At 43.4% G+C, this 26,322-nt stretch overlaps 3 protein-coding genes across 9 annotated transcripts in view; 1 reads left to right on the top strand and 2 right to left on the bottom strand.

The window, feature by feature from the left end:
* CCDC191 (coiled-coil domain containing 191) overlaps positions 1-6,309 on the top strand; it is a 103,954-nt gene extending 97,645 nt beyond the window's left edge. Inside the window, exon 16 of one of the 2 annotated variants that reach the window (XM_070369553.1) lies at positions 4,841-6,309. In XM_070369553.1, the coding sequence (XP_070225654.1) occupies positions 4,841-4,985 (145 nt within the window). In that variant the 3' untranslated portion in view covers positions 4,986-6,309. The remainder of the gene's footprint in view (positions 1-4,840) is intronic. The other variant, XM_014481650.2, reaches the window with a different exon arrangement.
* A 1,570-nt stretch (positions 6,310-7,879) lies between these two features.
* On the bottom strand, positions 7,880-23,600 carry ZDHHC23 (zinc finger DHHC-type palmitoyltransferase 23). 3 transcript variants are annotated; one of them, XM_070369577.1, is made up of 5 exons: positions 22,991-23,600; positions 22,212-22,406; positions 16,869-17,579; positions 15,142-15,300; positions 7,880-13,115 (listed from the first exon to the last, which is right to left on the bottom strand). In XM_070369577.1, the coding sequence occupies exons 2-5, from the start codon at positions 22,352-22,354 to the stop codon at positions 12,848-12,850; spliced, it is 1,281 nt and encodes a 426-aa protein (XP_070225678.1). In that variant the 5' UTR covers positions 22,355-22,406; positions 22,991-23,600; the 3' UTR covers positions 7,880-12,847. The 3 variants fall into 3 exon arrangements, with proteins under 3 accessions (XP_070225678.1, XP_070225669.1, XP_005906370.1); XM_070369568.1 differs by having other exon boundaries at positions 7,882-13,115; positions 15,142-15,309; positions 22,212-22,387; positions 22,991-23,599; XM_005906308.2 differs by having other exon boundaries at positions 7,884-13,115; positions 15,142-15,309; positions 22,991-23,599.
* Positions 23,601-23,933: 333 nt separating this feature from the next.
* The window catches only part of GRAMD1C (GRAM domain containing 1C), a 99,468-nt gene continuing 97,079 nt past the window's right edge, over positions 23,934-26,322 (bottom strand). For all 4 annotated transcript variants that reach the window (XM_070369517.1, XM_070369536.1, XM_070369522.1 and 1 more), the window contains one exon: positions 23,934-25,595. In XM_070369517.1, the coding sequence (XP_070225618.1) occupies positions 25,515-25,595 (81 nt within the window). In that variant the 3' untranslated portion in view covers positions 23,934-25,514. The remainder of the gene's footprint in view (positions 25,596-26,322) is intronic.

The following is a 26,322-nucleotide window of genomic DNA, read 5'->3' as shown; positions in this document are numbered from 1 at the left end:
GAGATGGTTGGATGGCATCACCGACTCGATGGGTTTGGGTAGACTCTGGGAGTTGGTGATGGACAGGGAGGCCTGGCGTGCTGTGGTTCATGGGGTCGCAAAGAGTTGGACATGACCGAGGGACTGAACTGAAATAAGCCAGTACCTAGATTAAAAAACAATGAAAAAAATTTTAAAGAGATTATAACTACAATAAACAATAAAAGGATAAACATGAAGATGTAAAGTAAGACATAAAAATCACAAACGTGGGTGAGGAGAGTATAAAAATATAGATCTTTTAGAATATTTTTAAATTTAAATGACTATTAGTTTAAAACAAGTAGATATATTTCTGGGTCAGTCAACATAATTGAACTCCATGATAACCACAAACAAAAAACACAATAGATTCACAGAAACAAGAAAGGAAAGCATATTATAAAAGAAAATCATTAAACCACAAAAAAGAAAAACAAGAACTAAAAAAACAACTGGAGAACAAAGATTAAAAATGGCAATAAATATATACCGATCAATAATTACTTTAAACGTTGATGGACAAAATGCTCTAATGAAAAAACAGAGTGCAGACTGGATTTAAAAAAAACCTGCAATATGCTGCCTAAAAAGAGACTCACTTTAGGGCAAAAGACACACAGACTGAAAATAAGGGGAGCAAATAGAAACAACAAAGTGGGGTAGCAGTTCTCAGACAGAATTTACAAGTTGGCTTCATTCCAGGATCACAAGAATGGTTTAGCATATACAGATCAGTGTGGTACACCACAATAACAAAAGGAAAGACAGAAACCACACGATCATCTCAATAGATGCAGAGGAGCATTTGACAAAATTCAACATCCATTCATGATAAAACTTTCACCAAAGTGGGTACAGAGGGAACATATCTCAACACAGTAACAGTCATTTACAACAAATCCACAGCCAACATAATACTCGGTGCTGAAAAAATGAAAACCTTCCCACTAAATTCAGGAACAAGACAAGGATGCTCACTCTCACCACTTTTCAGTATCGAATTTGAAGTCCTAACCACAGCAATCAGACAAGAAAAATAAAAGTATCCAGATTTGAAGGGAAGAGGTAAAACTGTCACTGCAGAGAACCCAAAGTCTCTAAACAAAAACTATTAGAATAAATGAATTCAGCAATGTAACAGAAGTCTGTTGCATTTCTTTACACTAAAAGTGAAATACCAGAACGTTAAAAAACTATCCTGTTTAAAATCTCATCTAAAAAATAATATACCTAAGACCAAACATACAAGGAGGTGAAAGACCTATATGCAGAAATGTATAAAACATTGACAAAGGAAACTGAAGATGACTCAGGAAATGGAAAGAGATCCTGTGCTCTTGGATTGGAAGAATATTGTTAAAATGGCCATACTACCCAAAGAAATCTACAGATTTAATGTGTTCCCTATCAAAATACCCATGATACTTTTCACAGAAGTAGTATAATCCTAAAATTGATATGGAACAACAAAACACCCAGAATCGCTAAAGCCATTCTGAGAAAAAAGAACAAAGTTGGAGGGGCAACCCCTTCCAGACTTGAGAGTACTACAAAGCTACAGTAATCAAAACAAACAAAACAGATTTACAAATCAATGGAACAAAATAGACCAGAAATAAACCCATGCACCTATGGTCAAGTAATCTGTGATAAAAGAGGCAAGAATATACAATGAAGGGGGGGAAAAAAAAAGTCTCTTCAACAAGTGGTGCTGGGAAAGCTAGACAGCTACATGTAAATCAATGAAATTAGAACATTCCCTCATACCATATACATAAATAAAATGGTTTAAACACTTTAAGACAAGTGAACATAGTAAAAACATTCTTTGACATAAATCATAGCAATGTTTCCCAAGGCCAAAGCAATGAAAGCAAGATTTAATCAATTGGAACTAATCAAACTTAAAAGCTTTTGCACAAGCAAAGGAAACTGTCAACAAAACAAAAAGAACCTACAAAATGGGAGAAAATGTTTGAAATGATGTGACCAACAAGGGTTTAACATCCAATATAAACAGCTCATACAAGTCAATATAGAATATCAAACAATCCAATCAAAAAGTGGGCAGAAGACTTAAAGAGACACTTTTCCAAAGAAGACAAACAGATGGCCAACAGGCACAAAAAGAGATACTCATTTATTACAGAAATGCAAATCAAAGCTACAGGGTATCACCTCACACTAGTCAGAATGACTGTCATCAAAAAGTCTATGAAGAATACATGCTGGAGAGGCTGTGGAGAGACCTTGTACACTGTTGATGGGACTTGTAAACTGGTGCATCCACTATGGAAGGATGGAGGTTGCTTATGAAACTGAAAGGTTGCAGCTGCGAGCCATGAGCCACAGGGGGATTCGTGACCTCTGGAGGAGAGGAGTTCAATCCAGAGTCAGACAGGAGGCTTGATCACTCGAAGATGTTGTGTAATAAAGTTTTATTAAAGTATAAAGGAATAGAGGCAGCTTCTGACACAGACTTCAGAAGGGGACAAAAAGAGTGCCCCCCTTGTTAGTTTTTAGCAAAGAGTTATATATCTGTTAGCAATCTGCTGATCAGATAAAGAATCCCCTCAAAACTGAGAGAGCTGCATCAGGCCCCTTTCCCACCACATGCATTCTGAGATAGCACTGGCACAAGGTGAGTCATCCCCCACCTTAAAACAATTGACGTGAATCTTAAACAAAGGCAGGTTTCCAAGCAAATACCTAGTTTCATTAACATAGCTTAAGAGAACATTTCCATGAGTAGGACATTCTGGTTTGTTAAGCCATTATAGGTTCAAGGTTTGAGTCTTTAGGCCTAACCCACTTGAAGAAAGGCAGATTCCAAGGCAAATACATAGCTCATCAACATAGCATAAGAAAAATATTTCCATAAGAAAAATATACTGATTAACTCAAGGTTTGAGAAAAGTTAAGGGAGAACCAGGTGTTGCCATGACAACACAGAATTGAAAAGAAACCTCCTTCTAATTTTGAATAGAGAAAGGAAAAAAGTCTGCCACTTGCAGTTTATTTCCTCTACTTGGGGACCCTTGGCCTTCCTACCTGTTACCCTCTCAAAACTAAAGCTACTATATGATCCTGCAATCCCACACCTGCGTATATATCCAGAAAAAATGAAAATTTTAATTCAAAAAGATACATGTACTCCAAAGTTCACAGTAGCAATTTACAGTAGCCAAGACATAGAAAGAAGCAAATCAAAGGCCCATCAACAGGTAACTGGCTTAAGAAGATGGCTGAGTAATATTTCATTCACACAATGGAATATTAACTAGTCATTGAAAAAGAGTGAAATATTGACACTTGCAGCAACGTGGATGGACGTAGAGATTATCATACTAAGTGAATTAAATCGGAGAAGACTATATGATATCACTTTCGTGTGGCATCTAAAATAACACACATGAAAGTATACACACAACAGAAACAGACTTACAGAGAAAATGAACTTATGGTTACAAATGAGAAAAAGAAGGGAGAAGGGACAAATTAGGAGTATGAGATTAAGACACAAAGTACTGAACATAAAATAGGCAACAAGTATTTACTGTACAGCACAGGAATCACACCAAGTATCTTGTAGGAATCTACTAATATAAAGAAAAATAACATGAAAATAACAGGGCTTCCCTGGTAGCTCAGACGGTAAAGCGTCTGCCTACAATGTGGGAGACCCAGGTTCGATCCCTGGGTTGTGAAGATCCCCTAGAGAAGGAAATGGCACCCCACTCCAGTACTCTTGCCTGGAAAATCCCATGGACTGAGGAGTCTGGTAGGCTACAGTCCATGGGTCACAAAGAATCGGACACGACTGAGCCACTTCACTTTTAACATGAGAAAAAAGTTTTGGAGATTATGAACAGTTAGCATTCAGTTTATAAATACCACTTTATAGTAAGTATGTAATATTACAATGTAAATAAAAGCAATTACTACTTAAATTGTCACTTTACCTCAACTGCCACTAAAAATACAAATGAAACAGTCATATATCAAATTTTAAAAAGTTCAGACATCATCTCTTTCAAAACCTTCTGATGCTCCTCACCACCAGACCAGGCAGTAAGGGTGCTCACTGCAGGATCTCCACCACCGTAGCTCTCTGCAGCACTGAGGTGATCTGCTCGCCAGGTTAAACCCTATTTGGGCAGAGACTGGGCTACTTTTCTATCCCTGGGGCAAAGCTGGAGTGGGCACTAAGGAATCCCGTAGTCATGCTATCCTAACAGGCCATCGCATGCCTCCCTATGACAACAGACACCCCCGCTTCAACACGTGAGCCTCTGGACCATGTTTTCAGATCCTGACCCAAGGGTGTTTTTTTCCTCAACTAAAATTCAAGACCATTGGAGGTGAGGTTTTTTAAATTTCAGTGGGCTTTTTAAACCATATATGTCCAAGCACCAGGACCTCGATGCTTGTAACTGGCGTGTGCTGCACAGGCTGCAGCAGGGTCCCAGCACCTCCACCACAAGCGCTTTGGCTGCTCGAGCCCCCGCTCCTCTAGTCCCACCTCTCCCGTAAGGTGCTCCTCCCTGCGGAGCGCGTCCCCTGGCTGGTGCACTCAAGAGGCCACCGGTGCTCGGCTCAGACGTCCTCTTCTCACAGAGGGGTCCCCTGACCACCCACCCGCTGCTGCTGCTTCATTCTCTTCACCGTGTTCATACTGTCTGAATCCCAACTGTGACTTCTGTATCTTTCCTATAACGTTTTATTCACAATAAAGGTGATTTTTTAAAGTTTTCAGCACAGATTGATGGAAAGTTAACTTTTCCTCAGTATATCACTTTTTCTCTTTTTATTGTTAAAGGAGGATTCTCTGGATCATGTTTCAGACATGGAAGAAGTTTGCAAAATTTACAAAAGAGGAAAGAGAAAAAGAAGAGAGGCGCGAGCAGCTCCGTAGGAAGGTAGCTGAAATTCTTCCAGATTTCCAGATGTTCACACTGCTGTGACTCGGCCGTGCAGCACTCAGATGCTCGGCCCTTGGGTAAGGAGTCTGTGGTGGACAGGGGGCCACAGCCCACGCAGGCGCAGTGCAGTGCTTACAATGGGAGTTTCATCGGTCCGTATGTGGGTTACCTCCCCCCACCCATGTATACGCGCAAATATATGGCTTATGTTCTGTCACATACTTTTTGGACCAAAGAAATTATTTTGTGAATGTACACTTCCTTCTTTGATCTCTCTTGGATTGCTAATCAGCCCACTAAAGCATTTATCACAGCAGGACCATCCAAAGGAACAGTCTTGGGCTCTGCTGTTCAGATGTACCCTATATATTTTTAGTATCATAAACTTTAAAAAGGACAATGTTTCTTTGCCTAAGACTGTGCAGGAAAATGTGTCCTTATAGCTTAATGTGAATTGTTGACAAATGGAACTTTAACTAAATAGAAATTTAAAACAGTGAGTCCTTAGAAAAGGAGGGCCAGTCATCTAGTCCCTTAGCATCAGCAACAGGCATTCTGCCAGACGCTGTCCATGTTGCCCACCTGATGGAAAACTGGATCAAAAGGCACTCTGGGAAGTCACTGCAAAGGCAGCAGCGTCTCCTGATTTCAGAGAAACCGGGGAACCAAAGATCCTTCTCCTCAGTGCACTTTTATAATGTGAAGAGAACTCCAAAAGCAAAGACTATCAAAGGCCGTCCAGCAATCTGTTAAAATGTCAGCTCACGCTTCCAGCTGCAAACTTGAAATAACACATTCAATCTGTCTTCTAATCCTCAGCTCAGCTTGATCTATGTATCAAGCTTGTTGTTCAGTTGCCAAGCAGTGTCCAACTCTTTGCAATCCCATGGACTGCAGCACCCCAGGCCTCCCTGTCCCTCACCATCTCCCAGAGTTTGCCCAAGTTCATGTCCATTGAATCAGTGATGCCATCCAGCCATCTCATCCTGTCGCCCTCTTCTCCTTCTGTCTTCAGTCTTTCCCAGCATCAGGGTACTTATCTTGAATTCAAAGAATGTTTTAATCTTTAAGGTGCTAAAGAATGTAAAGACTGACACAACATTCCTGTGAACTGTCTGAAAGAGTTACCTGCTAGAACAAAAAGTTTTCATTACAAAGTAAATGCACATAACAACAAATTCAGGCAGTAAATGCACACAGTAAAATGAGACAGTCTCTTGCAGCCCTGAGGTAACTATAACTATTTGGTAAGCTTAAAATTTGAGTTGGCAATAAAATTCTGTGTGTTGTTCAATAAATCGTGTTATTGTCTCTTACTTCCTAGAAGGGATATCTAGCTACACCACCTACAAAATGACATATTCTTCTTCTATGGAAGATGTATTATGATTTACTCAGATACAAAAAAAAACACTATTTGAGCTTTATTTCTTCCAGTGTCCCTATTCTCACTTATCTTTTCCTTTAATATGATCGTAGTCATCATCTAAAAACTCTAAGACTAATGGCCACTAAAGAAACGGACTAAAAACAGCTCATAGTTAACCTCTTCCTGTCTAAATCACAATCTGTTTTCACCTATCTTTAGCACACTGGCTGGTATTAGCAGTCAGAAATAAAATACCAATTTTGTTTTAATGCCAAGCCAGTAGATAAAGAAGGGTGGATCCCTCATATAAACCTGCCAGGGGTCTAAATAAATAAATTGCAGAAAGCTTAAGTTTTCTCTCTTAAGCTTTATTTTGCTTTGATTTCACCTCAAGCATCAGTAGAAATTGAGTCTTCAGCAGTCCACATTCTGATTGTTTCAGCAAGGACTTTTTACCTACCTATAGAAACCCTCTGAAGAGACACAGGACAATAACTTAGAAAATGACCTACTTAGCAAGAAACTTAGTAAATGACCTAACAATTTCTTGCTGCTGTATCATAAAGATACAATTTAAATGCTGGAGAGGGTGCGGAGAAAAGAGAACCCTCTTACACTGTTGGTGGGAATGCAAACTATAACAAAAGTGTGATGATTCCTTAAAAAACTGGAAATAGAACTACCATATGACCCAGCAATCCCACTGCTGGGCATAAACACCGAGGAAACCAGAATTGAAAGAGACACGTGTACCCCAATATTCATCGCAGCACTGTTTATAATAGCCAGGACATGGAAGCAACCTAGATGTCCATCAGCAGACGAATGGATAAGAAAGCTGTGGTACATATACACAATGGAGTATCACTCAGCTATTAAAAAGAATGCATTTGAATCAGTTCTAATAGGGTGGATGAAACTGGAGCCTATTATACAGAGTGAAGTAAGTCAGAAAGAAAAACACCAATACAGTATATTAACATATATATATGGAATTTAGAAAGATGGTAACAATGACCCTGTATGCAAGACAGCAAAATAAGACACAGCTATAAAGAACAGACTTTTGGACTCTGGGAGAAGGCAAGAGTGGGATGATTTGAGAGAATAGCATTGAAACATGTATGTTACCATATGTGAAATAGATCACCAGTCCATGTTCAATGCATGAGACAGGGCGCTCAGGGCTGGTGCACTGGGACAACCCTAAGGGATGGGATGGGGAGGGAGGTGGGAGCGGGGTTCAGCATGGGCGACACATGTACCCCCATGGCTGATTGATGTCAGTGTATGGCAAAAACCACTACAATATTGTAAAGTAGTTCAGTTCCGTTCAGTCGCTCAGTCGTGTCCGACTCTTTGTGACCTCATGAACCACAGCACGCCAGACCTCCCTATCCATCACCAACTCCCGGAGTCCACCCAAACCCATATCCATTGTGTCAGTGATGCCATCCAACCATCTCATCCTCTGTCGTCCCCTTCTCCTCCAGCCCTCAATCTTTCCCAGCATCAGGGTCTTTTCAAATGAGTCAGCTCTCCACATCAGGTGGCCAAAGGCCAAAAGGTGGGCAAAGTAAAGTAATTAGCCTCCAATTTAAAAAAGATATGATTTAAAATGTTACTGCTGGACTTCCTTGGCAGTCCGGTGGTTAAGACTCCAAGCCCCAGTGGAGGGGGGATGGGGAGGCAGGTTTGATCCCTGGGGGACTAAATTTGCACATGCTGCCCAGCCAAAAACAAATGAAACATTGTTGCTAGTACAATGCCCGAATAAGCAGTACCCCCAGCCTAGACAACTGGAAAAGTAACCACAAGGAAAAGAACAGTTGAGGGCTGGGGGCAGTTTCCATCCACAGCGTGGACAGGACAGGTAGCCAGAGAGGCAGCCCAGCTCTAATGCAGGCCTTTCTTAAGGCTCAAGAGTTCAGGAGACAAACCAAGAAGCATCAACTATTTTCCTTAGAGAAAGCACTTTATTTTCCATTTAAACAACTTGGTCACAGTACATTATTTTACATGAATGGCAGTCAGTCTTTAAATTTCCATTTGAAAGGCCTTGTGTCTGAGGTGATAAGAGGATACGAATACAAGTATAAAAACAGTGCAAAACATTTAGCCCACAGCCTCCAGAGTTGGCTTCAGAAATCCCCTCTAGCGTTGCTGAGTTAGTTACATTAAATATGAAATATAATATTAAATAAATTTTCCTGGGCTTCCTCTAGTCTAAAATCAGACCCAGAAATGCAATCAAATGAAAAGGCTCAGAAGCCCTAACAACTCAAACGGTCAAAATCACGCAGACTATAGGATCACAACATGATGAGTTTGTGAGTTCTGTAACACAGCATCTTGTCAGTGGCACCATCTGAAGAAACAGCAGATTTTAGTTGCATCCATAACTAGAATAGACTAGCTGTGGTTTTAAAGCTTTGCTCTTAAAAGTATGATTTTTCTAGAAGTAAAAGATGCCATCAGGAAGGTTAGAGTAGTGACGAGTCACAGGCCTGACGGAAATAGTCACAACCCCTAAAGAAGGTCTCTGTTCAACCAGTTTTTGACCTGCTGCTGCTACTACAGTGAAAAGCTTTGTGCCAACTGAAGTGGGAATAACTATCCATTAGAAACAGGATTAAATGTAGCTGATTTTGCAAAAAGTTTGTATTAGTCACAACAAACATCCACAAGAACATACTGAATTTTCTTCAGCATTAAGTGAAGCTTACTTCTCATTCACCACCTGCATCACATCTGTAATGTTTAATACAAAATGGCACACTTGTCAAGCTGCTGATGAGAAAACCATTTTCCAAACAGGTGCCTCAAGCAAAAGTTTCCATTATCCATTTCTTATTTGAGGAAATGCTTTTTAAAATACAGGATACCAAAATATGGCTAAAATGAAGTTGTCATATAAACCTACTTACCTAATTTAAAGAGACCTTAAACCTCACAAAACATTAATTTTTAAACATCCTGGTTAAAACTGTGCTTCAAGATGTCATATTTTTGCCTATATAAGTTGAGTTTTATAATAAAAAGGCTAACAGCCTACCCAAAGGAAATAGCCTATTAAGCAAATGGTCACTCTTACAGAGAACCTTACCAGCATTGTGTCTTCTGGCAGTGGAAGATTCTAGTATAGAAAATTTTTTCTTGCTAAAAATGTTACAAGTACCAAGGACTACTGCATAAGAGGAAGTCCGCAGCAGTCTTTCTGCTAGGCAGATGGTACACTGGAAGACAAGTACTTCATTCACCCAAGGAAACCACCACTACTTGGAAAGCAAAGATTTACAGGGTCCTAAACACACACACACGGGTGGCTGACATGAGAAGGGCAGCCCAGCATTCCCAAAACACACTTAAGGCTTGACTTCAGCAGCATCAGAGAAACCTACCAAAAAGGCATTGTCAACGGATGGTCAGCTTGCTTCAGGTGTGACCAGCAATAACCACAAAGTACTCTTTGGGTAGCATAAGAAACGTTTTTGAGTACTGAAGGATGTTCTCCCTTTATGCAGTCCTGATCCTTAATGGTTTCTCCCTCTTCCAAGTGGAACACTTTCTCTTCCCCAGGAAGAGGACACAGTGGCATGACCATAATATAAGTGGTCAGATCACAGTAGATCATTTAGTAAACTCCACATCCAGTATGTTTAACAGAGGCTGAGGATGTGGGGTGACAGGGGGAGACCCACTTGTCTGCACCACATTGGGGCAAGCCTGCTCCTACGGCCAAGAAACTATGGGCTTCAGGTTTGCTGGGCAATTCCCCACGGTTACCACCACCATTCTCTGGGGTTCATTCATTCACAGAGACCTTGTCCTTTAAAAGAACAAAATCCCTCATATGGTTCCAGATGGTAAAAAGGCTTGAAAGTCCAGGAGTACAGCTAAAGGACGTCTCAGAGTCTACAGAAACTGCTCACAGATAGTCCCTTGGCTGCTGGTCCTTTTGGTGCAAATACTTCAATAGGCTTTTACCTCCACAAAACCACTGAGCTTTGCAAAGGTTTGTGCTTTCTTCTATAAACTGCCAATCATGAAGTTCTCAAAGAACTTCAAACAAGCACCTTAATTACAATCAGCCAGAATAATATGCAAAGAAAGTCCTTATCTGAGTGAGGGAAAACAGTGAATTGCCCATGCAGGTAACCCTATTGGGGGTGTGTTGTTATAAAGATGGTGATCATTCCTCATTCTCTCAGATCAGTCTGGTCTTTTGAGTACTCCTCATCTTCAGCTGGGGACTTCCCAGGTGGCGCAAGTGGTAAAGCATCTGCTTGCCAATGCAGGAGATGTAAGAGATGCAGATGTGATCCCTGGGTTGGGAATATCCCCTGGTGGAGGAAATGGCATTCCACTCCAGTATTCTTGCCAGGAGAATCCCATAGACAGAGGAGCCTGGGGGGCTACAGTCATGGGGTCACAAAAGGGACACAACTGAGCCTCTGAGCAGACACACATCTTCAGCACACTGTATTTTCATTGTTGCTAAAGATTTGGCCAGAGGCCAAGATTACGGACTATCCTAACATTTCTGTTAATTTTATTATCAATTGCTAAACAATCTGAGTTGGCTCTGAATCTGGCATTCAGGAGACTATAATCAGAGATTTCTGGCCACGTGTGCTGTCCTTGACATTATTACTCTCTCTTATCTCCAACCCATACATAAAGAAATTAGTTATATCAGCTCCAATGAATTCCAAATAAATGCCTGATTCTGGGCCAGGGATAGGGCATTACTATACAAACCACAGACTGCTAACATCCCCAGACTTGCTCGTTGGCTCATCATCAATGTAATATGGAGTCTATCATTCATTAAACAGTCCATCTCTGGGGAGAGCAATGACAAGCTTGTATAAAAATGTGGTTTGTGTCTTGAGGAGAGCCTTGATTAATGGCAGGACTAGGGGTGGTGCCAGCTGCAGAGGGCAGAGATGTACAAGTAGCAATGTTTCCTCTCGACCTTTATAAACCTCTTGCTACAGCAGCACACACAGAAAGACTGAAAAAGCTGGAAATATTTTTCCTATGTTAAGCTATAAGCCAAGGCAAATTTAAGAACTCATGAATTCTTTGGGGTTTTATAAAGAAGTACAGGTACAAAACCAAGTATTTCAAGAGGGTATTTTCCCCATGTGATATCAATTGCCTCATCTTAATTCTATGGCAGAATGGGCCCATGCCAAATAGTTAATCCTTTATACATTTTCCATTTTGAGATATGATTAAAGAAACAATTTAGGAAGAACTAGGGAAGAACAGTAATCTATTAATTAGTGGAAACCACATATACCCTGTTTCTTCTCTCCCAGTGAGACACTTCTATCTTGGGCAAGGTGAATGAGAAGAAGGTGCAAGTTAAGTGGGAAGACATCAATCAGCCGCTCAAATAGAGCTCATGCCAGAACAATGTGAACGCCAAAAGACTGGTTTTTGCAACTTAGTGCTGTTGCTGACAGTATCTGAATTACTTACGTGAACAAAAACGTCAAGCCCTTGATATAACCAGCCACCCTACCCAGAAAGAGAGTGAACTGTTTCCCACAGGAGTGTCTGTTCTTGTCCAGTCATTGTCACAAGTGTGCAAGCACCTGACCAGGCAAAACATGGGAAGGAAAAAACATTGATGCCTACTGGAGTTACTTGGAGTAAATCCAAACAGAATAAATACATAAGAAGTAAGGTAAATATAAGAACTCATCACCTAAACTCATGACCACTGTACATTATACTAGTAATAATTATGCTTAAAATCATCAACTATCCTTTCAATATCAGATGATAGCATAAATCCATCTGGTCATCTATTTGAGTAGTTAACATCTAATACTTCAGAAAGAGAAATTCCCCTAACTGTACAACATGGTATTTGAGGATCTGTTTTTCACTCTGAAATGCTGAAAACGGATTACTCCAATAATACTAGCTTCAGTATTCTGACCTACAAATATTTTTTCCAGTCTTAGGATTCTCCTAATAATACTTCATACCTCTCTGGTGCTTTAGTTGTTTTTTCTGTTTTCTAACATAACCCATCCCTCACGGGACCCCCGCCCCCCAACATCCGCTCTGTGAGGTAGCCAGGGCAGGCATCAGTACCCACTTGACAGGTAAACCTGAGACTCGGCGAAGGGGCTTGACTGAGGGTCGAATGGCTATTCAGAATTGAAAGAGGGACTAGAAACTCTCCTGATCCAAGGCTCTTTCTCCCATAGTAATGGGTGGGAACTGCTTCTATCCGTTTGTGCATTAGCAATCCGCAACTTATGGTGACTTAGTTAGTAAGGTGACTGGAAAGGAATGGCTCTACTTTTACCTCTTAGATATAAAAATCTCTTTTTAAGTTATCAAGTCAGAAAAACTCATTTCTTCCCAGTCCAGCGCCTAAACCTGAGCATGGCCCTATAATGCCTTTAGGAAACAAGGGATAAACATGAGCATCCTGCGTGTACCGAAGTGTCCGACGCAAGGGAGCAGAGGGAGGAGCCACCCCCCACCCCTGGAGCCGTACAGAAGGCACTCAGACAATGTCCTCGGCAGGGTGGTGGAAGGGGTGCGCGCCCAGGGTGGAGAACTGGTGCCAGTTCCGCAGGAAGCCCCGATTGTACTGGCCTGTGTCCACGATGAGCCCGCAGAGCAGCCGGCGCCCCGTCTTCTGTCGCAGGGCCTGCTGTACCTCCCTCTCGGTCACGTTGTAGCTGATGTTTATCAGCTGGATTAGGAAGATGTAGGCCATGCTCCCCGTGATGATCACAGAGTACCACACGCAGGTGAAGCACAGAGCCGAGCTGGGAACGGGAAAGGCAGGTCAGGGTGGCCGACGCTTCGCGTTGAGAAAGCCGTCCGCATGGTACCATTTTACACACACAGTACTTACTCCTAAGGACTCTGGCACCTTCTCTGATTACCCCACCTTTCCCATCCTCGGAATGCCAATACCTGCTTCATTTATGACTATTAAGATGTCCTATTTTATCATTACTGGTGCCCCCTTTTCTAGGGTGTGAAACGGGAACAGTAAGGACCGTTTTGTGTGTTTTGCAGCCCCCATACAACCAACACAATACCTGACACAACACCATTCAAAATCTGTTTGCTGAATGAATAATTCCTAAATTGTTTTCAATGCAGAAGAAAATAAAGGCGCCATGAGATTGCCGAAAACGTCCCTCCAGGAACTGTTGGTGGGAACCCAGGAGCAATGCTGCTGCTACTGCTGCTGCTGTCGCGTCAGTCGTGTCCGACTCTGTACAGCCCCATAGACGGCAGCCCAACAGGCTCCTCCGTCCCTGGGATTCTCCAGGCAAGAACACTGGAGTGGGTTGCCATTTCCTTCTCCATGCATGAAAGTGAAAAGTGAAAGTGAAGTCACTCAGTCGTGTCCGACTCTTAGCGACCCCATGGACTGCAGCCCACCAGGCTCCTCTGTCCATGGGATTCTCCAGGCAAGAGACTGGAGTGGGGTGCCATTGCCTTCTCTGATGAGCAATGCTGAGGTTATTCATCTCCGTCCTCTCAGGTTGCTGAGCACAAGTCAGAGGACAGCTCCCCGCACAGGCAGCCCTTTCCTGGTCAGCTCCGCAGGAGTATCAGGAGCACAACCACATTTCAAACCCCACTTCTGCAAACCAAACAAAACCCCATGGGGCAAGAAAGCCCCTTCCAGCTCATCTGATGTCTGCCAATTGGTTATTTTCAGTCAACATGTGCAAATGAGTTAGCTGGAAACTGGTTCAGAATCTTCACTGTTAAGCTGAAAGGGATGATTAAAGCACTTCAAAGATGAGAACAACTAAGACCCAGGGAGGAGACGTGAATCGTTGGTCCACAGCACTGAGAACATAGTAGCTGGACTATGTTCCTCGTTTCATTTATGAGGCCCACAGGTTAAAAACTCATGCTTACTAACATACAAGGACCCTCAAGGTCCTTTGCTTTCTTCTCACTCTTTGTTTTCAGGACAGTCTGCTTTGTCTGCCCAGGCGCTTGTCTGTACCAGTCCATGGACAGCTCTGCTCCTTGCTATTACAGACCCAGACATTCATGGGCATTAGAACAGACGGGCCCTCCTCGGGTTAAGAGTGTCCTTTCCTCTTTATGTTGAGTCTTCATAGGTGGTGAAATTCTTCAGTAACTACTATTCTTAGTGGCTTGTGATAAATGTCCTAAAGCAGAGTTTTGAGTGAGGGGGATGGGGGGCTAGGCCAAAGCTAAAAAAATTCCAGCTTCTGTTAAAACATGGCAATCCTCACATTAGATAAATGGGCCCCAACCTAAAAACGCTGAAGGAAATTTTGACCTAGATACTATAGTGATCATGAGTGGTGATTAAAAAAAAAAAAGTAGAACAGAAAAAAAAAATCAATGGAGGTTAAATAGAAAAGAAAGGTTATAGAGATTGTAAGCATTTCAGAAAAGGGTCAGAAGCAATAAATTAAGACTGGGCTACAGAGCACCAGAAAGCAGCAATGAAGTGAAACATCCCCTGATACTCATCCCCAGAGACTGAGAGTTATTGCAGTTTCAGCTACCTTTGGCATGCCAGTGGTCACTTGAAGTCCCTGAGTAAGCCTGGTCTTACCTGGAGAGCACTAGTTCCTCACTTTTTAAGGTCAGTGCTCCTTGTGACATCACCCGAGAAAAATGCACATATCCAGTGCACAGTTGTGTACTAGCAATTCTGGGGCTACCCAGCACCCCTAGAACCTGTCCCGTGTTTTGGGTGAGAACTCCTCACCCAGCCGCAGATCACAGCCCCTTATGCTGACTGCAAATCCACTCCCTCTTCCAGGGGCCCCTGTATGGGGATCTCACCTGTAATTTGCATAAACTCCAGGGCAATAGAAGAGAGCTGTGAAGACACTTCTGTCTGTACAGATGGTGTCCAAGGTCAGCGTTATCCCATACACCGAGGTGAGCAGGAAGACCAAAAGGGCAAGTATAAATGCTTGATGGTTTGATTCTCCGACACAGCTATTTATCCTCAAAACAGCACAAGGGGGAAGAAAGCAAACATGTCTTTAAAAGTTCTCTATGTAACTCAATAAACAAGAAAGCATTTAATACAGGGATAGTATGCATTTCAGTTATTAAAAAAAATATGTTCTCTTGTTTTCCACTTTTAGGGAATTAAAATTTCGTCTGCTGAGAGATGTACTCTTACATTCTCTAATCTTTGCAAAGAGAAATCATCTCATTAGTTTAAGGACAAGAGTACGTGAAAAGTAAAACACAGCTAAGAAATCTTTCTAGATATTAGTGAGGTCTGTCACCCAGTGTTAAGAGTTAACACTGTCATCACTGCCATAAGGATAAGATGGTATCAGAGTTATAAAAACTTAAAAATGCTAAATCAGAAGTATTACACAGTGTGGGAAAAAAAACCCTATTAAATACATATATTAATAAAAGATTCCAGGAGGTTAGAAATGCAGTGTGGGGCTGGAGAACAGCTCAATAGTATGCAGACTACTTGTCATGTACAGAGTTCCATGTCATGGCCGTTTGCAGGGCACGTGGACGGGCACATCAGGATAATCCATGGGCAGAGATCTCATAAGCGAGGCTGTCAGGCCCTCTGCAAACCAGCGCTTGCAAATGGACCACCACCACCCCACACGCACATACACAGGCATACATGAGAATAAATGATGAAGACAGAGAAGAAGAAAACCTAAAAATGAAAATACCTGTTTACTCCTAAAGCCCAAAGCCCCAGAAAAACAGCTGTCCCTGTTCACAAGCCTTGAACTTAAGGTCCGCTTCTGTGCCGTCCGGGCGGTCAGCACCCTTTTCCACATCCCCTTCTAAGAGGGAGAGTGGAACATGATCAGAATGCTAGGCGTAAAAAGAGTAATTCACTGACTGTGACTGCCTCAAGAGCAAGAAAGTTGTGAACAAGCTACTGAGAACATTCATATCTGAGTGAATCACACCCCTTTTAAGATTTAGTCAGTGAAGCTGCAACATTTTCTTTAAAAGTCACATTTCACATCTTACGGGCCTCAGGTGTCCTCATTTGTCACTGGGCAGCAGAGAAGTGCCCCAAAAAAGCCCACTTCTGCACAGATAACCAGATAGGGAATTATCTGGAAGAGCCTTAAGAATGTAGACTAGAAATCACTGGTACATCTAAATGATGGAAGAATACACAGTCAGAGGATAAGAGTCACCTAGAGGTACAGGAACATGTTCCTAAGCTCTGTGAGGGAGACGCACCTGTATTACTTCTAATACATTCTTTTTTTAAATGTCATTCAACTGTAGATACCTCTCTCTTAGTAAGGAGAAAATGAGGGGCAGCTAAGAAGAGAAAGCCCAAAAAAAAAAAAACACCTTCAGGAAATGACTGAAAAGAACTAAATTTGTGAAGCTCGAAAAACCGATGACTAAGTGGCAACACCATATACAGCCCACAAATATCTACAAGGTGTAAAGCTGGGAGCGGGAGAGACGAGGATGGAAACAAAGGGAAAGCACGCCCCGCGAGTCTCAGGAGGGCTTCTGTAGGCTCCGCAAGCCTCCAGATCTTTCCAACATACCAGACACAGTGGTGATCCATCCTCCTCACACAGATGCCGCAGATCCGGCAGTGCCACGCCCGGGCTGGCCGCACCAGCTGGCACTTGGCGCACCAGTCGTCCTTCCCTTTGGCCGGGCTTCCGGCCGACGTCCTCGGGGAGTCCTTAGTCTCATCCTTGGGTGCGCGGTTGTTGAGACCGCCAGACAGATCTGCGCTGGGGAACCCCTTGGGCTTCTCAGGCCCTTTTCTGTTCAGGCATTCGACCTGGCTGCCACTTAGAGCCCTGTCATTGTGTGCTGGGTTTCTGAGGTAGCCTGGATTCTTCTTGGCTCTGTACAAGGCGAAGAGGATGAGCAATAACCCGCAGGTAAGAAGAGCCAGCCGAGTGGGCCCCACACGCCCCTTGGGGACCACTTCCTGCAGGAACACATAGTACATGTAGCCCAGAGAGAACAGTCCGAGGCTCAGGAAAAACAGAGTCTGTTCTTTCCTTCTGTGAGTGAGGTAGTAGTACCACAGAGCCAGCACGGGGAGGGAGGTCAAAACCACCACCCCAAGGAGAAAATGCCAGGAAGCCACTCGGAGGAAGACAGGCAGCAGGAACAGTGGGGGAAGGATGCTAATGTTAACTTTCTTGGCTCCCCTAAGCCAAGGAATCCGGAGGCGGTCTGAGATCGTGTCCATGATCTTTTCACAGGTCTCAGGCTGCACGGACTTACACGTGATCCATCTATTCAGAAAGAGCACAGAGAAGGCCCATGGTACATGTTTGTTGAATTAAAAACCACCCCACACTGCAGGCCAGACAGCAAGGTAAATGATAAAAGATGCCAAAGGCCAAGGGTTTAACTTCCTTACTATTAAACAAGAGCCTTACAGATTCATGTATAATTTTTTAATTCAAATGATAAAATATTTAGATATTTAACAGAACTATTTCTACATGGAACAAATACAAGGGAATACACACATATTCCACCTAAGTACTGTTTAGACTTGGGTAGGTGTCGAGACATAAAACTCTCAAAAAAACCATTTACAATCTAGTTGTGAAGACAACACAGGAATTCAAGAAATATTAGATAAGTGACAAAATAATAAAATCGCCCAATGAACTATACAGGCCAACACTGTAAAGTATGCTCAGAAGAGAGGACACATTTCTGGGTGGAGTCATCACAGGGGTCTTTGTGGAAAAGGGAATCTGTGCTGGAACTTGATGCTGGCTAGTACTCATCTGGGTGGGGAGGAAGGCAAGGAGGCGTTCTGTGGAGAGACCAGCTGCTGCTGCTGCTGCTGCTGCTAAGTCGTTCAGTCGTATCTGACTCTTCGCAACCCCATGGACTGCAGCCTACCAGGCCCCTCCACTCATGGGATTTTCCAGGCAAGAGTACTGGAGTGGGGTGCCATTGCCTTCTCCTGGAGAGACCTGAGTGCAGCACAAAACCCATCCTGCACCTGGAGAGTAAACCAGTTCAGGAGGGCAGGGGGTAGCGTCAGGAAGCGTAGAGATCACACTCAGTTCAGTTTGGTCCCTCAGTTGTGTCCGACTCTTGGCGACCCCATGGACTGCAGTACGCCAGGCTTCCCTGTCCATCACCAACTCCCAGAGCTTGCTCAAACTCATGTCCGTCAAGTCAGTGATTGCCATCCAACCATCTCATCCTCCATCATCCCCTTCTCCTCCTGCTTTCAATCTTTCCCAACATCAGGGTCTCTTCCAGTTCTTCGCATCAGGTGGCCAAAGTATTGAAGTTTCAGCTTCAGCATCAGTCCTTCCAATGAACATTCAGGACTGATTTCCTTTAGGATAGACTGGTTTGATCTCCTTGTAGTCCAAGGGACTCTCAAGAGTCTTCTCCAACACCACAGTTCAAAAGCATCAATTGTTTGGCACTCAGCTTTATTTATAGTCCAGCTCTCACATCTATACATGACTACTGGAGGAAAAAAGCTTTGACTAGACAGACCTTTGAGGCAAAGTAATGTCTCTGCTTTTTAATATGCTGTCTAGGTTGGTCATAGGTTTTCTTCCTAGGAGCAAGTGTCTTTTAATTTCATGGCTGCAGTCACCATCTGCAGTGATTTTGAAGCCCCCCAAAATAAAGTCTCTCACTGCTTTCATTGTTTCCCTGTCTATTTGCCATGAAGTGATCATGACCGGATGCCATGATCTTAGTTTTCTGAATGTTGAGCTTTAAGCCAACTTTTTCACTCTCCTCTTTTACTTTCATCAAGAGGCTCTTTAGTTCTTCTTCGCTTTCTGCCATGAGGGTGGTGTCATCTGCATATCTGAGGTTATTGATATTTCTCCCAGCAATCTTGATTCCAGCTTGTGCTTCATCCAGTCCAGCATTTCGCATGATGTACTCTGCATATAAATTAAATAAACATGGTGACAATATACAGGCTTGACGTACTCCTTTCCCAGTTTGGAACCAGTCTATTGTTCCATGTCCAGTTCTAACTGTTGCTTCTTGACCTGCATACAGATTTCTCAGGAGGCAGGTCATGTGGTCTGATATTCCCATCTCTTTAAGAATTTTCCACAGTCTGTAATGATCCACACAGTCAGGCGTACAATACAGCAGAAGTAGATGTTTTTCTGGAACTCTCTTGCTTTTTCTATGATCCAGTGGATGTTGGCAATTTGATCTCTGGTTCCTCTGCCTTTTCTAAATCCAGCTTGAACATCTGGAAGTTCATGGTTCGTGTACTGTTGAAATGTGGCTTGAAGAATTTTGAGTATTACTTTGCTAGCGTGTGAAATGAGTACAATTGTGCAGTAGCTTGAGCATTCTTCAGCACTGCTTTTCTTTGGGATTGGAATGAGAACTGATCTTTTCCAGTCCTGTGGCCACTGCTGAGTTTTCCAAATTTGCTGGCATATTGAGTGCAGCACTTTCACAGCATCATCTTTTAGGATTTGAAATAGCTCAACTGGAATTCTATCACCTCCACTAGCTTTGTTCCTAGTAATGCTTCTTAAGGCCCACTTGTGTTCACATTCCAGGATGTCTGGCTGTAGGTGAGTAATTATACCATTGTGATTATCTGGGTCATGAAGACCTTTTTTATATAGTTCTTCTGTGTATTCTTGCCACCTCTTCTTAATATCTTCTGCTTCTATCAGATCCATACCATTTCTGTCCTTCATTGTGCCCAACTTTGCATGAAATGTTCCCTTGGTATCTCTAACTTTCTTGAAGAGATCTCCTTATGCCAAAATTCAGACTTAAACTGAAGAAAGTAGGGAAAATCACTAGACCATCCAGGTATGACCTAAATCAAATCCCTTACAATTATACAGTGGAAGTGACAAACAGATTCAAGGGATTAGATCTGATAGACAGAGTACCTGAAGAACTATGGACGGAGGTTCGTGACACTGTACAGGAGGCGGTGATCAAGAAAAAGAAATGCAAAAAGGCAAAATGGTTGCCTTACAAATAGCTGAGAAAAGAGATCACACTAGTATGACTCAAATGACGGAGTCTGGTGGACAGGTGGTATTGTTGAATTTTTTGCATACTTAGGCTATTATGGAAAGGAACAGTTGAAGGAAGGATAACATCAATTTTAGAAATTTAGAATTTTAAAGAATAGGGCTAGACCTGGAAATGAATGGGAACTAATTATACGGGAGGCATACAGAGCAGCACGTTTATGGAAACGCTGGGAGCTCATCTCCAGAGAAGGATATGAAGAGAAGGGAACTCAGGGGCAGCTCAGATCTCAAGGGTTGGGAGGCAGGAAGAGTTAGAAGGCTAATGGAAAAGCAGTGGTTTTGAGTGATGCAGGTTACAGAAAAGGCATCATTTCTCCATTCATTAGTCCAAAGTGCTCCATTTTCTCAGGATGGAAAATCTTAGGATTTTACCTAAGTCTAAAGAACCTATACTTAAAGGTACCTGTAAAAGATTATACAGGGCCTTTTAGGTGGCTCAGTGGTAAAGAATCCACCTGCAATGCAGGAGACATGGGTTTGACCCCTAGATCAGAGAGATCCCCTGGAGAAGGAAATTACAACCTACTCCAGTATTCTTGCCTGGGAAATCCCATAGACAGAGGAGCCTTAGGGACTACAGTCCATGGGGTTGCAAAAGAGCTGGACACAACTTAGCACTAAACAATAATAAGACATTATACACACTGTCAAGGAAGAATTATAAAGGGGTTATGGAATACTAGACTGCAGTAGTCCCCAGGAATGCTTCTCATGGCAAGATTAACACACCCAAGATGTAAGTCAGCAATATACCATTTCATTGACTTTTTTTAAACCAGAAGTAATTACCAATGTGGAGAAGGCAATGGCACCCCACTCCAGTACTCTTGCCTGGAAAATCCCATGGACAGAGGAGTCTGGTGGGCTACAGTCCATGGGGTTGCTAAGAGTCGGACACGACTGAGCGACTTCACTTTCACTTTTCACTTTCATGCATTGGAGAAGGAAATGGCAACCCACTCCAGTGTTCTTGCCTGGAGAATCCCAGGGACGTGGGAGCCTGGTGGGTTGCCGTCTATGGGGTCGCACAGAGTTGGACACGACTAAAGCGACTTAGCAGCAGCAGCAGCAGCAGCAGCAATTACCAATGGGGAAAGCAAGTCTCCACCATCCTTGTCCTCCCCACACTATGCTTTCCATGTGATAACAGTTTTTAAATATATAATTACTTAGAAAATGGATAAAGACCAGGTTATTACTATTTGGTACAAAATTTTTTCAGTGATGTTAGAAACTGGTTCTTTGGATAGTTAATTTTCATCACTTGGGATAATGGTGAAAATAAAAGCCAAATGTAACACCATCAATCAGGATAGTGCTGCTGCTCATGCTGAAAACAACCCGTCCAGGGTAGGATCATGCCTCTTGCTGGATCGCCTCCCCAGAAAGAAGGGTGAGACCGATTTTTCAACCCTCAAGGCCCTTTGTGGCCAAGTGCAAGCCAGTCCCAAGGTGTCAGTCTCTGAATGCTGAGACCACTGAGAATGTAGGAACTTCCTGGTACTAATGTGTTCATTTTAAACTTACAGATTGTACTGGCCTGCATTTTATTTTTTTATACAATTTAACTTGTCTACTATTCCATTATCTGCCTGTTCTCTCCATCATCTTCTCCCTTTAAATGAGAAATAATAATTCCTAATAAACTGGGCTGAACAGACAGTTGTGCACTACTGAATAATGATTCATCTTTATCAAGCCCTCACACTTGACACAGAAGACAACTTTCAGTTGGAGATAAGTAGAAACAGAATGAAGAACAAATTCTAGTGTCTGGATGGCTAAGCGCCAAGTATACATAGTAGTTCTCAAAAGGGCCGGTGGGGTCAGTATCAAGAAACACACAGTGCTTACCTATCACACCCTTCGTCCAGATCTTGGCAATCACACAAACAAGCAGCCACGTGGTTCTTTTCCCCATTTCGATCTATGTACTCGCAGCAGCACAGGGGCTCCAATTCAGGTTCTTCCGCTTTGGTTTTCTTCACTGGCTTCATAGTGCCCTTCTGGGTCGTGATTTCCACCTGTCACTACGAGGCACACGAAGCCCTCAGAAAGAAAAGTGGAACGAATACAACTCACATCTCGTAAACACATCCACTTCCATCTCTGATTAACCACCAACGCCTGAGAATTAAAAAATGAGAACGAGGGGGAGGTGGTCCCCTTTTCATCAGGATTTTCTGGCTGTCCTTGGCCAGACGCAGAGCTCTAGGGCTCCAGCCGCTTCCGAGCTGCCTTCAATGCCAGGTACCCCCGATCCAGGACCAGCGCCGTCTGGGCACCAGCGGTTCCCATGACGACAGCCGACTACGCGGCCCGGGACAGCCCGGGCGCGGGTGGCTGCGCTCACCTGCGGGTGCGGGCTGGGGAGAACCGAGCTGTCCCCGCCCGAAGCTTGGGTGCGGATGGAAACACCCTCGGGGCTGCGGGCGGAAACAAAGCGTCTACCCGCTGGGGCCGACGACCCGGCTCGGGAGAGGAGCTCGGTCAACGCTCGGGGTCGCCGTCCAGCCCCGCTTCTCCTCAGCAGGCTGGGCGCGCCTCTACCGCCCCCGTCAATCGCAAGAACGTGGGCGGACCGAGAACGCCACGCCGCCCAGCCCGAAGAATGACCTTGGGAGGGAAGTTACCTGCGCTCCGGAGCCGAGGTGCGGCCACAGCCAAAGAGGCCGAGGCGGAGAGGAGCAGGGTTGGCTTCTCCCGGGGCGCGGACGCGGCTCCGGGATCTCTGCTCCGCTGGGTTACGGGCGCGATGACTGGAGTCTCGGGGACCCCGGCTCCGCTCTCTGCTGCCGCCCACCTGTGACCACAGCCGGCCGCCGCCCGGGCGGTGCTCCCGCCTCCCCGCGGCGTCCCCGCCGCCCCCGGGCCGGCGGGGTTCAGTGCCGCAGGTCCGTGAGCTTCCGGGTGCCCCGCCCCCGGCGCCGGGGATCCCCGCCCGCTCGCACGTGCGAAGGCCCCCCCTGCCCTAGCGAGGCCCCTCCCCGGCCCGCGGCCCGGGCGCCCGGGGGCGCAGAGGAGCCGAGCTCGGGCTCCCGGAGCCGGTCCAGGCGGTCGGGCCCCGGGCTGGCCCCGCACCTCCGCCCCACCCCGCCCGGCCCCGCGGGTGCCTGCGGGCGGTGCGTGGGCGGGGCAGCCTCGGGAGCCTCGGGTCGGGGAAGGCGCGGAGGCGGAAATACGGGAAACCCCGGAGCCGGGAGGGTTTCCGAAGTACAGGAGAGCCGTGGGTCGGCCAGTCTCACTGAGACTACAGCAACAGGCGTTGGTGGAGCTCTCCACCGCGAATTGTTACCGATGTACCGCCCCCAAATTCGCTAACCTTCTCTTAAAGGCCCATCCCTGTCCTTGATCTGTTAATTATCCAACTTGTTCATTTTCATGATTTCCGGCAAGCAGTCTGCATTAGACCAGCAGGCTGCATATTAGAAATAAAAACTGCCCTAGGATGAGAGTCCTTTTTGGGTTTTAATTTTGCACAAAAAATTTTTAAAGCGTGTCGGCCCATGTATATATTTTTACTGAAACAGGGTTTCTAGTTTGGGGAGGGTTTGACAGAAAAAGAAGAAAAACAACTTAGACATTTTGGATTTTATTTATACTCAGTTTACATAAGCTCAAATACAGTTAATTGAATTCTGCATACATATTTAGTCATAATTTATAAAGCAACTTTGGTAACTTTCTTTTGAGGTATTTTATGAAGTACAAGTTTTGAGGAAACATCACAAAAATATTCAGCTTCTTATTGACCATTTTTGTGAACTTAACAGAGAACAAGTTTTAGAGTGACAATCCAGTCATTCTTGCTCACAGTCAGACACCTCATAAATCCTTATCAAAAAACCTCCAGGTACCTACACTGGTAGGTAGGTTAGTTGGGATTCACCCAGAGAAACCTGGTTCTCCTCTAATCCAGTCAATACTTTTCTGTCTCTGTGGGCATCGCAAAAATGACTTTAGCAATCCCATGTGGCTTGGATGACTCTGGGCAAAAAAACATTTAAAGGCAATTGTTATTCAAACAGTAAGAATATATACAAATTATTCTGCAATGTCTCTCTCTTGTTCCAGGGACATAACTTGTATTAAGACACATATGCCTAACAACTTTGAAAGAGCCAAAGCTCCTGTCTGATTTACAACTTGTCAGCGCACTTGTATTGGGAGATAATGCCCCCCAAAATCTTCATTAAAGAGTTAAAGTTTGTGTCTGGCTTACAACTGACTGACTATAGCCACATGTGAATGAGTAAATAAAGCCATACGTGGCTACTGAAAAGTAATCCACAAATTATTTTCAACCAGATGGCTCATTTCCATCATAAAAGTTTGCTAAGCTGAAGCCAAGCTTGGTTCAAGTATGCATTTGCTCCGACACTAAAATGCCCAGGTTTTAACATAATCTTTTTAAAACTCAGAGCACAGTTCTTCATTTTGAGGGTTGGTATCCTACATGTTTCCTTTTCTGAAGTGGACTCTTCTGCCATTTGATGTATGAAGAGGCAAGCTAATTGCACCTCTGACAGCCACCTGAAGAAACACCTATTTCCTTCATACACGACATGGCTGAAGAATCTTTCAGATAATCATCAACATGCAGATTCAAAAGGTTCAACTATTGAATTTCCTTGCTAAATAAATGAAGACACTGTAATATTTACAGTACACAAAGCTATGTTATAATATATGCCTGAAAACTGATCCTTCAAAGATAATAATGATTTAGAGGCTTCTTCCGTTGTCTTCTTTATCCTCTTTAATGTTTACCTGTGAAAACAGCCTAATGGATGCAAACTAATTCTGTGCTAACAGATAAACTTAGAGCATCAAACTTCAAACCTCACTGTGAAAATGAGGCCATACCACTCAGCTCTTTTTGTGTCACAGAACTTCAAATCCACAAAATATTTCATGCTTCACTGGAGAAATTCACAGCTTAGAATTATGTATAAGAAATGAAAGGATGGATTCTTAAGGCTGTCAGAGGCTAATTCTCCAATAACTGTTATTAAAAAGAATGTTCATCTTAGAAGTATGAATAATGAGAAAATATTGAAATGTTCCTATGACCATTCAAATCCTTCATCTTCTGGTTTTCTTCAAGATGTTGTCTTTTGGTTCCACATATCTCTACCATTTTGGTCCTTAAGATCACTAGCTTTGGATAGTCATGCCAGTCTTGTTCTTACTTAGTAGATCAAAGGTTCTCTGAAGCATAATGAGTGAGCTCTTCAACTGCAGAGAAAAATTTTCAAAATCACATTGTTTAAATTTTTCTGATTATTTGTATGCCAAAAGTTTGCATTTAATAAAATTGTCTATACTGATGCCCAAATAAAAGACTGATTATCAAATGCCTTATTCTTAGGTTATCTGTCAGTGTGAAAGGGCTCTTCCAGTTTGCTGCAGTGCTGTACTTCTTCCTACAACATACTGCCGTGTACTCTACCTACCAATAAGTCTATTCATCAGAAAATCCAAAGTGAGGAGCTTGTTTTCTGAAATGGTTTCTGAAGCTGCAGTGGTCTCCCCACCATCCCCTAAACAACTCAAGTTCCACTCCAGGCCTTTGCTTGCTATAATGCTCATGTTCATCTCCACCTATCGAAAACTGAGCCATCCCCACTGTTTCCCCTAATCATCCTGCCTCTAAACTCCTAAATTATTACTACTTACTTTGACGCTTAATTTTGTACTTTTTTAAGTAGTCTTTATCATACACATGGACATCTGATATCTCTAATAAAATTCTAGACAACTTGAGAGCAAAAATTATATCTTATTCTTTTTTGTAGTCATTTTTAAATTCATTCTTTCAACAAATATTTTTTGTACACCTGTTACATGCTAGGCACTGTGCTAAGTCCTGGGTATATAATGGTGAACCAAATAGGCACTGTTCCTGCTTTCATGGAACTCACAGACTAGTGAGGGACTCAGAACCAAAACAAATAATCACAGC

The sequence above is a fragment of the Bos mutus genome, chromosome 1 (assembly GCF_027580195.1).
Source record: "Bos mutus isolate GX-2022 chromosome 1, NWIPB_WYAK_1.1, whole genome shotgun sequence".
NCBI classification, from domain to species: Eukaryota; Metazoa; Chordata; class Mammalia; order Artiodactyla; family Bovidae; genus Bos; species Bos mutus.
The sequence above is the reverse complement of the archived record's forward strand: the minus strand, read 5'-3'. Positions and strand labels throughout refer to the sequence as shown.